This window comes from Eulemur rufifrons, chromosome 8, assembly GCF_041146395.1.
Source record: "Eulemur rufifrons isolate Redbay chromosome 8, OSU_ERuf_1, whole genome shotgun sequence".
In the NCBI taxonomy this organism is placed as follows: domain Eukaryota; kingdom Metazoa; phylum Chordata; class Mammalia; order Primates; family Lemuridae; genus Eulemur; species Eulemur rufifrons.
In genome coordinates this window covers 122,100,024-122,113,425 of record NC_090990.1, presented here as the reverse complement: position 1 = coordinate 122,113,425, position 13,402 = coordinate 122,100,024, and the positions used below count along the sequence as shown (strand labels likewise).

General features: G+C 44.8%; 1 protein-coding gene across 1 annotated transcript in view; it reads right to left on the bottom strand.

The window, feature by feature from the left end:
- ADCY10 (adenylate cyclase 10) overlaps positions 1-13,402 on the bottom strand; it is a 72,349-nt gene that overhangs the window by 38,158 nt on the left and 20,789 nt on the right. The window contains exons 9-16 of the mRNA XM_069480897.1: positions 12,911-13,102; positions 10,487-10,605; positions 10,108-10,184; positions 8,077-8,266; positions 5,789-5,844; positions 4,621-4,774; positions 1,973-2,165; positions 991-1,077 (exon numbers count right to left, since the gene is read on the bottom strand). Of these exons, the coding sequence (XP_069336998.1) occupies positions 991-1,077; positions 1,973-2,165; positions 4,621-4,774; positions 5,789-5,844; positions 8,077-8,266; positions 10,108-10,184; positions 10,487-10,605; positions 12,911-13,102 (1,068 nt within the window). The remainder of the gene's footprint in view (positions 1-990; positions 1,078-1,972; positions 2,166-4,620; positions 4,775-5,788; positions 5,845-8,076; positions 8,267-10,107; positions 10,185-10,486; positions 10,606-12,910; positions 13,103-13,402) is intronic.

Sequence of the window (13,402 nt, the reverse complement as noted above, 5' to 3'; positions counted from 1 at the left end):
CTTAAACAAAATACGGAGCTTGCATTTTAGAGGCAGCTGCTTGCATTGCAGTCCCTACCTTCCCATTGTGTGAGACATCTCAACAGAAAAAACCGTCTCCGCAGCTTCAGCTGTAGTGAGGAACAGAGGATGAAGGGATTCCAGGGATGGGCCAAGGTAGAGGGAGTAGGACTTGGCAACTGAGTAGATGTGAGGGATATGGGTGAAGGAGGAGGCAAGGCTAACTTTAAATGACGCATGCTGCATAATTTGCCATTAACTAAATCAAGGGTCAGGATCAGGATGGAGAAGAAAGGGCATTGTAGCGGGGGAAAAAAATGATTTTGGTGTTAGACACTGAACTCTGTGAGTTACAACATCCATGTGGAATGTATAGAAGGTTCTTGGGAAAATGCTTCTGGTGCATATAAGAGAGGTGGGGACCAAAATATAAATTTGGTGATCATCAGCATATAGTAGACAATTGGGATCATGAGATTAACTCAGAGAGAGCGTGAACACTTGTTGAGTGTTTCCTACGACAGAGGCACTGTTCTGTGTTTACATATCATCTAGGCATCTAAACCTTACACCCATGTGAGCTAGGTACTACTATTTCCCGCTATTTGATAGATGATAAAACAGAAACGTAGGTAAAGTCGCTTGCTCAAGGGTTGCTCAGGTACAAGTGATGGGCCCAGGGGTTCAAGTCTCAGTAGTCTGGCTACAGAGCCTGCACACGTGACTGCTTTGGTACGTTACATATGGAGGGGGAACAAAAAGCACTGGGACAGGCCAGACTTAAGGGGTTCCTTTCAAGGATACCTAAATTCTGAACAGACTCTTAGCTCCAGGTTTGGAAGGATGGAGGGGAATTAAGCCCCTTGGGACAAAGCTTTCACAGACTTTAAAACCTCTTGCCGATGGAGTCTGAACCCCGCCGGCCACCTGGCTTTGTAGGGATTTGCCCAGTTTAACTCCCCGCATTGCTTGACCCACAGATGTTCTTACTTGCTCCAAGATCTTCATAAACAATGCTTCCAATTGCTTTTGCTTTCTCCAGGTGCTCATTCTGGAAATCTCTCGTGAAATAGGGAACTGTACAAAGAATTATGAGAATACTGAGTATGGGAAAATAGCAAAGGGAACTGCTAGCTGTGATAACTTTGGGCAAAATATTTAGCTGTTCTTTGCCTTAAGATCTTCAAGTGTTAGATAATCCATAATGTCCCTTCCAGCTCTAATATTCTTTTTTATTTTATTTTATTTATTTTTGAGACAGAGTCTCACTCTGTTGCCCAGGCTAGAGTGCCGTGGCGTCAGCCTAGCTCACAGCAACCTCAAACTCCTGGGTTCAAGCGATCCTCCTGCCTCAGCCTCTCGAGTAGCTGGGACTACAGGCATGCACCACCATGCCCGGCTAATTTTTTTTCTATATATATATTTTAGCTGCCCAGATCATCTCTTTCTATTTTTAGTAGAGACGGGGTCTCACTCTTGCTCAGGCTGATCTCAAACTCCTGACCTCGAGTGATCCTCCTGCCTTGGCCTCCCAGAGTGCCAGGATTACAGGCGTGAGCCACCGCGCCTGGCCCCAGCTCTAATATTCTATGTCATTGAATCTAATAGACACAGGAAAGAACAGGGCACACTCTGTCTTTGTATTGACAGGCACCTGTGGGAGGAGAGTGACTTAGTGCCCCAGACCACCTAGTATAGTATCGCTATGATGGAAAAGGTGAGAAAAAAATGAATCAGCAGGTGGCCACTTGAATTTTCTCGAGTATGGTATTTCTAGATTCCTCCAATACACCTCAAGAATGTGGATACACATTCAAGGAAGATTGACAGCCACTGACTAACCACCTGGATGCTCTAGATGAGAAAAAAAAATGGTAATAAAGTTCAAAGAGATGCTAAGTCATAAAGCATGAAGGAGTTGCTGTGCCTGCCCGTGGCTATTTCTTGCAGAAGTCTAATGCTAGCTAGTTACCTGGACATAGAAAATGTCATTAAGGAGACAGTAAAACTTTTCATCCAGCAGTGTCTTGACTTTATTTTGGAGGTTGGACTGCCGTTCTTTATAGTGTTTACAAGCATCCAGACCTAGTACGCTGGCCACGAGTATCTGGATGGTATGAAACGTTTCATAGAAGCTGATCTTAGTCAATGCAGCAGAAACAGTCCTGTTTATGAGAAAATCAAGAAACAAAAGAGAGTTTTAAACTATATTTTTTGAAAATAATAAAAGTTGAAGGAAAGCTCTGACGCTTCACATTCAGCTGCAATGATGGAGATTAACCAAACTATCTGAAAGCTGTCCGTTCTTCCTGCTTCTGATAACACAGCCTCATGCTATTATAATCCGAAACCCTGAATAATTTAACCTACTATCCCCTCCCTTCTAGTCCTACCATCACTGCCCTGGTTCAGGTCCTCCTACTCCCACCGATGCTACCACCATAGCATGCCACCATTCTGAGGGTCATGGCCCTCGGAACGCATCACTGTCACAGAGACCTGAAGCATCTAGTTACATGCAAGTCTTCTTGTGTCACTCTCCTATTTAAAATTTTTCGGTGGTTCTCATTGTTGAAAGGCATAAACCCAGACTCCTTTATGTGACATACAAGCCTTTTGTCTTCGGCCCTACCACGCTGAATGTGCCTGATCTCATCTGATCGTGGAAGCTAAGCAGGGTCGGACCTGGTTAGTACTTGGACAGGAGACATACAAGGCTTTTCAAAGCCTCATTCTGTCATTTCTTGCCACTGTCTGCCTAGCAATCTACCCTCCAGGAACAATAAGCAGGTGAGAGCTCCCTGCATACCCAGAGCTGTCTCCGCAGCTCGGAATACTATCACTTCTCACAGCTTCTCATTCACTATTCATCTGCAAGTCTCAGCTCAAATGCAGCCTCCTAGAAACCTTCCTCAGTGCCCGAGGTTGTATTACATACCCCTCCTTCTGAGCCTCCACAAACATCCATTGCATGTCACTGTCACTGCCCGCACCACATTCTATTTCTACTGTTAACTCTCTCATCTCCTCTTCTGTGAGAGTTCCTTGATGGCAGGGATCAGATATTATTCATATTCAGGGCTTCAGTACTTATTATGGGTTGATTTGTGTCCCCTCCTAAAATGTGACCTTATTTGGGAATAGGGCCATTGCAGATGTAATTAGTTAAGATGAGATCATACTGGAGTAGGGTGGGCCCCCTCATCCAATATGCCTGATGTCTTTATAAAAATGGGAAACTTGGACACAGACAACAGGGAAAGTGCTACGTCAAGATGAAGGCAGAGACCAGAGTTGAGCTTCTACAAGCCAAGGAACACCAAAGATTCCAGCCAACCACCACAAGCTTCAGCTGTATTCACAGCCACTCCCCATCGCTTGCATCTTTGCCTGAGCTCCACCTCCCCCCGCCCCCTCCTCGGCCCACAGAAAAATTGTCTCCCATGAAACCAGTCCCTGGTGTCCAAAAGACTGGGGACCACTGGTTGAAGTCACCCCATGTGTGGTACTTTGTTACAGCAGCCCTGGCTAACCAACATAGCACTTAACAATTCCTGGAACATACTAGGAATTCAATAAGTGATTAAATAAATGAATAAATTAATCTCTTCTGGTCATTGTGACGTATGCCCTCAGCAATGTTAAAGATATTTTTAAAACTGGTCTTTTTCAGGCCTGACATTAAAGAGACATGGAAATACAGCTAAAAGTAATATGAGGTTAACAAGCATTTCCCCCTTATAGCCTTTAAGTGAGACGGTCAAACGACAGGAGACATCATCATCGTTGTGGTTGTCATCACTATTGGTAAAGACCGTACTGTCCACTTCCCTGAGGGTGACAGGTGGATTGTCCCAAAGAGAGCCCTCATGACATTCCTTATATGAAAATAGATAAACGACAAAAATCCAGAGACCTGTCATTCTCTCTCCCCACTCTCAGGGCTTAATGGTTTGAACTAGTGATTCCCTGTCAGGTAGCTGGATAAACTTCCATGTTTGCTCTGCAGACTGAATCCAGCCTTGATTTCAGCATCTCAGCCTGTCTACATATTGGGATTACTTCAGAAGCATTAAAGCACCTAAGCCCTACCTGGCATTAGGTCAGGATTTCCATGGGTCAGCCCAGTTTCTCTTTTTCTTGGTTCAGTATGTTCATCATTAATTATCTATTTAGGCCGAGCACAGTGGCTCACACCTGTAATCCCCGCACTTTCAGAGGCCAAGGTGGGAGAATCACTTGAGACCAGAGTTCAAGACGAGCCTGGGCAATGTAGTGAGACCCCCATCTCTACAAAAAATAAGAAAAATTAGCTGGGCGTGGTGGTGTGCGCCTGTAGTCCCAGCTACTTGGGAGGCTGAGGCAGGAAGATCGCTTGAGACCAGGCCTTCCAGGCTGCAGTGAACTGTGATAAAGCCACTGAGCTCCAGCCTGGGCAACAGAGCAAGACCCTGTCTCTTAAAAAAAATTATTTAGCACAAGAGTCATGGCATCCGGCAATTATAGATTGTTTACATAAGGTAAGTTATATAAAGGAGAGAAACATCACAATAAATGAATCTCTTAAGGGTGTCAGGATTCTCTAAGTTCAAAAGGGAATGATAATTGCAAGACACTCACCTGTGGTTCTCACCTTGGGCCAGAGACCTAATTTCTGTAAGTATCTGGCTTTTTCCATATCCTGATAATCCTTCGTACATTAGGACTTGGCTGCGGTTAGACGTCAAAAATTCCGCCATAGTATACCTGAAGTATCTGATTTCCTTTTCACGTCCTGTTGTTTTAATTTTTTTTAAAAAAAGATTAAACTCAATCAATATAAAATATGCTAGAGATATAAAAAAGCACATAGTGACACCCTTTCTAACAATATCCTTGGAATTTCCACAATATTGTTCATGGACTTTCCAGCAATGGGCCCATTTCCAGAAGATATAAGTAATTCTAAAAGATCTATAATAAAAATATAGCCCACCTGAAAAATAGGTAAAAGATTGTACAGACACTTTTTGAAAGAAGATGTCCAATGGCCAATAAATATATTAAAAAGGAACCCAGCCACATCAGGGAAATACAAATGGACACCACAATAAGATACCACTATACACCCAACAGAATTATTAAAATCATAAAAACTGATAAAACCAAGTTGTTGGCAAAGATGAAGAACGACTGGAACTCTCATAACATGGTTGGTCAGAATATAAATAAATACCATTTTGAAAAACCATTTGGCACAATCTACCAAAATTGTAACCTTTGTCCCAACAACTTCACTCCTATGTATGTACTCAACAGAAACACACACGTGTTCACCAAAAGACTTGTGCGAGGATGTTTATGTCAATATTGTTCACAAGAACCGAAAACTGAAAACAACCCAAAGGTTGTACAACAGAATGAATAAATTGTATACTTATAAAATATGGAACACTACATAGTAATGACAGATAATGCATTACAGCTACACCCAACAATATGGATAAATTTCATAACACACCATTGAGTAAAGGAAGGTACAAGGTATATATAATTGCATAATGCTTGATTTCATCTATATAAATTTCAAACAGGCATAAGTAACCTAAGGTGTTAGAAGTCCTTGGGGAAAGGGAGTGGGAGAGTGCATGTAGGATTTTGTGGAGTATGGCTATTTTTCTATTTCTTGGCCTGGACGATGATTAATTGCCATTTTGTGATAATTCAGTAAGCTGCATATGCATCATGGGTGTACTTTTCTGCATGTTTTCTTGAACAAAGAAGTTTGAAATCAAGGCCCACTACCTACCCAGCAAGGGGTAATCCTCATTTCTCTTGCAGACGAGGTATGCCATACCAAACTTGCTGAAGAGAAGAAGAAAAGAACAGATGTTAGATTCAAAGCAGAGAAATATTGAGAGCAAGAGTGACTAGTTCTTAGTGCCTAGAAAGCCTCCTTTCTAATCTCTAACAAGAGTCTGTCCCCTGACTCAAGGGTTGTAAATGCCAAGAGAAGGAGAAAGGAGACGTTCTTGCTTGGTCATAGAGAACCCAAACAACTTACATAGCAGCTGTTACCATAGCACCTGGCGCATTGTTCAGTAGATGCTAGCTGAGTCTGCACTGGTTTCACCAGACACCTAACATATGACCCAATAGACTTGTATGTGGTGCAGAGTCTCACATCTGGGCAGATTCCACTGATTGCTCAGACAATACTAGCTTACCTTTGTCGGGCACATGCTGTGTGTCTGGCACAGTTCCAAGTGCTTTCCATGTATCATTTCCTTTTGACAGAAACATCATTAAGAAGTACTACTATTATGTCCATTTTACAAATGAGGAAATCGAGGTACAGAGAGTTTAACTTGCCCAAGATCCTATAGCTAGTGTTGCCACAGGATACAGACAGTCTCTAAACCTAGGCCGGGGGTTCATATGCTTGCCCACTACATAAGACTATCTTTCTCTCTCTCTCTCTCTCTCTCTTTTTTTTTTTTTTTTTGAGACAGGGTCTCATCCTTTTGCCCAGGCTGGAGTGCAGTGGCACGAGCTCATTGCAACCTTGAACTCCCGGGCTCAAGCAATTCTCCTGCCTCATCCTCCCCATTAGCTAGGACTATAGACTCCAGCTACCATACCCAGCTAATTTTTTATCTTTTGTATAGACAGGCTCTTGCTATGTTGCCCAGGCTGGTCTTGAACTCCTGGCCTCAAGCCATCCTCCTACCTCAGCCTCCCAAAGTGCTGGGATTACAGGCATGAGCCACTGCGCCCAGCCAGTACTATCTCCTGATGAAGCCTTTTAGTCAGAATGAATTATTTCGCTCTCTGTACTACCATGCTACTTTGTTATGCCTCTCTATAGCACATATCAAAGTCCCCCGTGTAACACAGAGCTAATTTTGTATATGTTGGTCTTTCTCATTAGACTGGATTTTCAGGGCAGGAATCAGGCCCTGTTCATATCTCTGTGTGTGTGTGTATTATATATATATATATATATATGTGTGTGTGTGTGTGTGCATTACTACACTCTTTTATCTGCAGAGATTGTATAGGAAAATAGTGAAGAATACAGGCTTTGGAGTCAGATAGCCCTGGGTGTGGTAGACTGACTGCATTATGGCCCCATTTCTTCACCACTACCTGTATCTGTGCCCCTTACTATGTGACTCGGCAGTGCCCTCCTCCTCTGGGCTCAGCCTTGTGAATGCTTTGGTCAATGGAGTATTGACAGAAATAAGACCTAGGAAGAGGCTTGGAAAATGCTTGTGCATTGGGCCTTGTGCCTCTGATGTTGCCATGACAACATGGCTGATGGAGGGTGAGATACATAGAGCCAAACTGCCCCACTTATGTCAGCCAGACTGCCCCAGCTATCTCAGCCGCGGCCATCCTGGATCGGCCAACAGCCTGCTGACCCCCAGGCATGTGAATAAACCAAGGCAAGCTCACTAAATTCCAGCCAAGATCAATTGCACCCCACATATTTGTGACATAAATAAATGTTTATTGTGCATACCACTGCGGTTTTATGGTGGCCTGTAATGCCACATCATTGTGACAGTTGGATTTTGGCTCCATTGCTTACTAGAGCTATGACCAACCACACACAAGTCACTTAACATCTCTAAGCCTCTGTTTTTAAATTTATAAAATGTAGATAATAGCTTCTACCTCATGCGGTTGATATTAAGACTAAATTGTATATTTTGAGGTAAAGTGCCTAACATCTAATAAACACTCACTAGAAATTATTACTCAGTCGTACATTTATTCAAACAACACTTCATGGACGGCCTAGGTATGGCAAGCGCAGTGCTAAGCCTCAAGAACACAAGTGTGAATAATAAAGACACCTTGAACTAACTGCAGATTCTCAGCCCTGAGGGGACAATGGGGTCTTCCACCATGCCGTGATATCAGAAGGATGGAGGGAACATGGATTTTGGAGTCTGGGCCTCGGTCTGGAGAAAGAATAGATTTCAAGTTCATGAATTGGCTTCAAATCTCAAATGGGCAACTGATTGCTTTGCTAGCATGACTCCCCTCTTCTTTATAAAACCCACTGCAAAATCAATGTGCCACACTCACACTTTTTCTTTAAGGCCCAAACACTGATAGAATGGTCCAGAATCTCCAACACCTTTCATAACTTTCTTTGGAAGCTCTTTAAAAAAGTAGGCTGGTAGGTTGCTGCTATTGTAGGTGATAGAGTCACAGGTCACGATCCCCGGGTAGCACGTCATCATCCTGGCCGCTATGTTGACTTTTTGACCAATGACTACAACAGAAAGGAGAAAGTCAAAGATCAAAGGAAAAACAGCTATTGACTGAGTGTCATCTGAGGCCTACTGTCCCCAAATAGCATCTTACTCTTTATCCCCTATGCCTCTCATCAATGACACACAAGTCTAGCCTTTAACTACCCATATTCAGCCAATGGCTCTTAAAAAAATAAGCAGGGAGTTAACTCAGCCATTAGCAAAGTTTCTACCTCACTTGGGAGACCAAGAGGACAATCTGCTCAGGGCCAGAGGGGGCCTTGCATATGGAGAAGGTACCGTAGGTGGCATGGCCACAGGCCTGAGGGCGCTCAGAAAAAGTAGAGCAGGTCGTCTGCTATAAGGTGGACAAGCACAAGCTTGGCCCTACATGAGGCAAAAAATTGTGTCTTTGTGCTCCTGTGAATGAACCTTCATTTGGTAATTTATTGAGAGTTAGTAAACAGGGCTGGAAAGCGTGTGCGTGGAGGATCGATTGAGGGGATATTTGAATATCGGACTCTGAAGCCAGACTGTCCAGGTTTGAATTCACAGCTCTACCTCTAACTACTGTGTGCAAATTGCTGGGCAAATTGCTTTAACGCTTCCTGCCTCGGTTTCCTAATTTATAAAATGCGGTGATAACTGAACCTATCTCAAAGGGTAGTTTATGAAGATGAATGCGTTAATGTAAATTTATCACTGTCAGCAGTGCCTGGCTGCTTGTAAAACCTCAATATTAGTACAAATTAGGTATTGAATGTTTCATTTTAACATAAACTTGATGGCCGGGCGCGGTGGCTCACGCCTGTAATCCTAGCACTCTGGGAGGCCGAGGCGGGTGGATCGCTCAAGGTCAGGAGTTCGAGACCAGCCTGAGCAAGAGCGAGACCCCCTGTCTCTACTAAAAATAGAAAGAAATTATATGGACAACTAAAAATCTATATAGAAAAAATTAGCCGGGCATGGTGGCGCATGCCTGTAGTCCCAGCTACTCGGGAGGCTGAGGTAGTAGGATCGCTTAAGCCGAGGAGTCTGAGGTTGCTGTGAGCTAAGCTGACGCCACGGCACTCACTCTAGCCTGGGCAACAAAGTGAGACTCTGTCTCAACAAAAAAAAAACAAAAAACAAAAAAAAACCCATAAACTTGAATACTTCTAATCAAGATGTTCTTTTTTAACTGCTTATTATGGAGACATTTGATCATACAATAAAGCACAGTATCATGAATCTACATGCATCACCCATCCCAACAGCTGTTACCCACGGCCGATCCTGCCCCATCTCCTCCCCACCCTCTGTTATTTTGAAGAAAATCTCAGACATTGTATCATTTCAGACATAACCTATTTCAGAATTTTAGATGTATTCAGGATTTTAGATGTATTATTGCTGAACGTCTTAAAAGGAATGAAGAGAGAAATAATAGCAAGAGTCGTGAAACCTGGAGACAACATCTACTTATCACTACTCTCTTTTGAGAGCATCACTATTTTTCAGTAATGCCAATATTCATAATTTTTCAGAAGTGGTCCTACCCTGTTCCAGGAATTAAGAGGAGGAACTGTTTAACGTTAGCGAGAAGTCATTATAAAAGGCCCTCACTCCGTGAGCCTGTAGCCTGGGTCCCGGCCCATGACCGTGCATTCCCTGCGCTCACGCACAGCCCCGCAGAGGCCCGTTTGCAAAGCACCGAACTGTCAGCGGGTGAAGCTGCAGGGCTTCGTTCCTTCTGGAAGACCGTCCACTTTCCGGGGGCGGGGCCCACGTCTCACTCGTTTGGGGGCTTCCTCCCACAAGGCCCAGGGGGGAGGCACCGCGTCTGCTGAAACGCAAGCAGAGGCCAGCTGGCTCCGCACACCTGTGTACTCGTGTCTCACGCTGTGCCCGACGATCCCACAGAAGACAATCCCGCTGGCGACGCCGATGGACACGGTCCTGGGAAGGAGGGCCGTGGGGAAAGAGAGAAAGGCAGTGAGCGCACGGAGAGCGCGCAGGGTGGGGCGAGCAAGACTGGGGTGCGGAGGGGGGCTGGAAGAGATTTCCTCTAAAGCTTTCTCTCTCCATTGAAATTCATTCACGGCAGTTGTCCCTGGCCTGGACGTGGGGGAGAGGGACAGTCTGAGACACAGAACCAAGTTCTTAGTTCTCCTCCTTTTCTGTTCCCTGAGCCCCCCGCCCCTCCCGTCTCCTTCAAAAGCCTCGGGGGCCACCAGGTGGGGACAAGGGTCAACACTCACTGGATTTTGTGGACCTGAGAGCAGAAGTCAAATATATCCACGGCACTTTCCAGAGCGTGAGTGACCTCGTCTGGTGCCTTCTCGCCGGGGAAACCAAAGACACAGAGGAAGGAGCAGCCCTGCGAGGGGGACAGTCAGAGGGGGACAGTCAGAGGGGGACAGTCAGAGGGGGACAGTCAGAGGGGACAGTCAGAGGGGGCAGTCAGCGGGCACAGCATGGGGGGGGGCGCGAGCTTTAAACCCGGCCAGCCCTGAGCCCCGAAAGACAGGCCGGCTGGGCAGCAATTTTCGCTTTCAGAATTAGATTTCACCATGATTTTTCTCACACCTATTTTATTTTTGGTAAACTTCGTATAACTTCTAGTGCGTCATCAGCAGTAGGGCCCGAGCTCTTGAGAAGCACTTGCCTTTGCTGCAGAGATTGAGCTGTGCTGAGCTATTTGTGGGCGCCCGCCCGCCTACTCTCTCCTGGGGCCCAGGTCTTGGGTTGCAAGGTGCTAAATTTAAGTCCACGAAGCAGCAGCACAGAGCAGTGGAAAAGGCACCAGCTCTGGAATCAGACAATCTGTGTTCTCAGGCCGCTTCCCAACTGTGGAAACTTGGATAAGTCAGTTATACTCTATGAACTTCAGTTTATCAACCTAAAAATGGATATAATATAGACCTGCTACAGAGGTGGCTTTGGCCACTAAAAGAATTAATGTTATATATATTAAAGAAGCTTTGTAAACTATAAAGTATTTTCAGTTACTGTTATTATTCTTAGGGATAAAGACAAGCTGAGAGTAGGTTTTCTTGGTATAAAGCTAAGTTGTTCCAACCAGGGGTGGGGAACCTGTGGCCTTCTGGATCCTTGAGTGCAGCCTTTCGACTGAATCCAAACTTCACAGAACAAATCCTTTTACTTCTGTGAAGTCTGGATTCGGTCGAGGGACCTCATTCTTGCTATCAGTCACTTAAAGAAATTACCTTGGTCAGATGCTGTTGTCTGTAAGAAAAGGGCATAGTGAATAAAGGGTGATGGGTTAAAAATTTGAGTTTTTGACACGTTACGTCCTGATGAAATGCAAAAGAACACTAAAATACCTCAATTTCTTCAACCTGCTTCAAAAAAATTTGATCAAGTGTCAGATCCTGAAAGAGGCTAGGCTATGTCTTGACAGGAGAAGAAAAGCCACAATTCTAGATATGGGTAAAGACTAGAGGGCAACCCCTTTGGGGGCACCAAGGGGTCTGCTTTGCCTGGAAATTTACGTAGTGGCTTGGCAAAGTGAGCCTTTGGCTCACTCTGCCAACGAGAATAGCAGCTCTCATTTACTGAGCGTTGGCTGTGAGTGCTGCACGCATATTGCATCATTTAAAACTTTCCAAAAATCATTTGAGGCAAATACTATTCCCATTCAAACAGGAATAATTCAAGACTCCGAGAAGTTCAATGACTTGCTGAGCTCACACAGCTAGGAATGGTGGGCACCAGGTCTGCAAAACGCTAGAGACCGTTTCCTTAGATTCTGTGGTCTTTTCTTATCCTCGTGAATGAATATTGGAAGAAGGTACTGGAGGGCACCAGGCTTGAAGTAATCCCTCCCTCAGAATTCTCATAGCACAGGTAGTTTTTCACATGTGGAATTTGTGGCTTCCTGCCTGCCTGTGTGGCTGCCTGGCCCTAGCTTTGGGCCTTCTACAAAATGCTCAATAAATGCTTATTGAATGAATGAGTGAGTGAGTGGGTGTGGATCAGTAGTTAAGTGCTCTGCTCTTAAGATACAAAAACACCTGCGGTGGAGAATCAATTCTCACGAACACTCCCGTGGTCGTTTGTTTACCACATCATTTTTCGATGAATTGATTAAGAACAGAATGAAAACCCATGGGAGCTGGGGGTGAGCCCCCTCCCTGCCAAAAATGAAGCTGAAAGGGGAACTGGAGGGGTGGACATGGCAGGTGGGGATTACTGGAGACAAACTTCTGGGTGTGAAGGTTACTAGACTCCTGACCCAAACTCCCTGGGAAACACATCATCTGCCGGGCTGGAGACTGTGTGCCGTGAAAGGCAGGCCAGCATGGTGAGCTCCAGCTGGGAAGGCAGGTTTGGATCCCAGCCCACACTTACTAGCTGGATGATCATGAGCAAAACTTAATGTCACTCTGTCTCAGCATCCTTATCTATAAAATGAGAATAATAACATGGAGTAGCTTGGAGTAGCCATGAGGATGAAATGAGTCCCTGTGTATAAAGTGTTGAGGACAGTATCTGGCACACACAGAGTACCATACACACCAGGTGAGCTATTATAATTATAAATAAAGACTGATATTTAGGTTAAATTTCTAGTATCTATTCCCTCAGTCTCACCAATGTGCTTGGCCATGAATGCTAACCTCCAACTCCTGGTAGGTTCCCACCCTCTAGTTCACGTTTACCTTGTCAAACATGAAGACTTTGTTGATTTGGCCTCGGAAGACCTTCAGGATGGAAGTGATGTGCATGCAGGCATCCTGGATGGCCGAGCCTATGGCTTCTGCTTTGTTTTGTTCTTTGAATATCAGGTTCACAAATACAATCGTCACTGGGCGAAGTTCAGACAAATAACCCAGAAGCTGTCTGTCATCAATCTGCAAGGCGGAGAGCAGGTTTTCAAAGCATGTGTCCCTAGCAATGGACCCTTCCTCCCGATACCACCTCCACACCCAGAATCATCGGTGGGGAGAAAGTAGCCTTTTGAGACTCTCTGGGGAAACGGAAGTTATCGGAATGTGTGAGGAACCACATGGCAGAGCCAGCCCACCAGAACTGAGCAGATGAAAATGGAAGGCACTATCAAAATCTCTTCCAATGGGGACTAACACACTTGCTGATTTTTGGCCAGCAACCACGCCATTACCCCAGCTGCTAGCTCCCTCATGCCAATATGA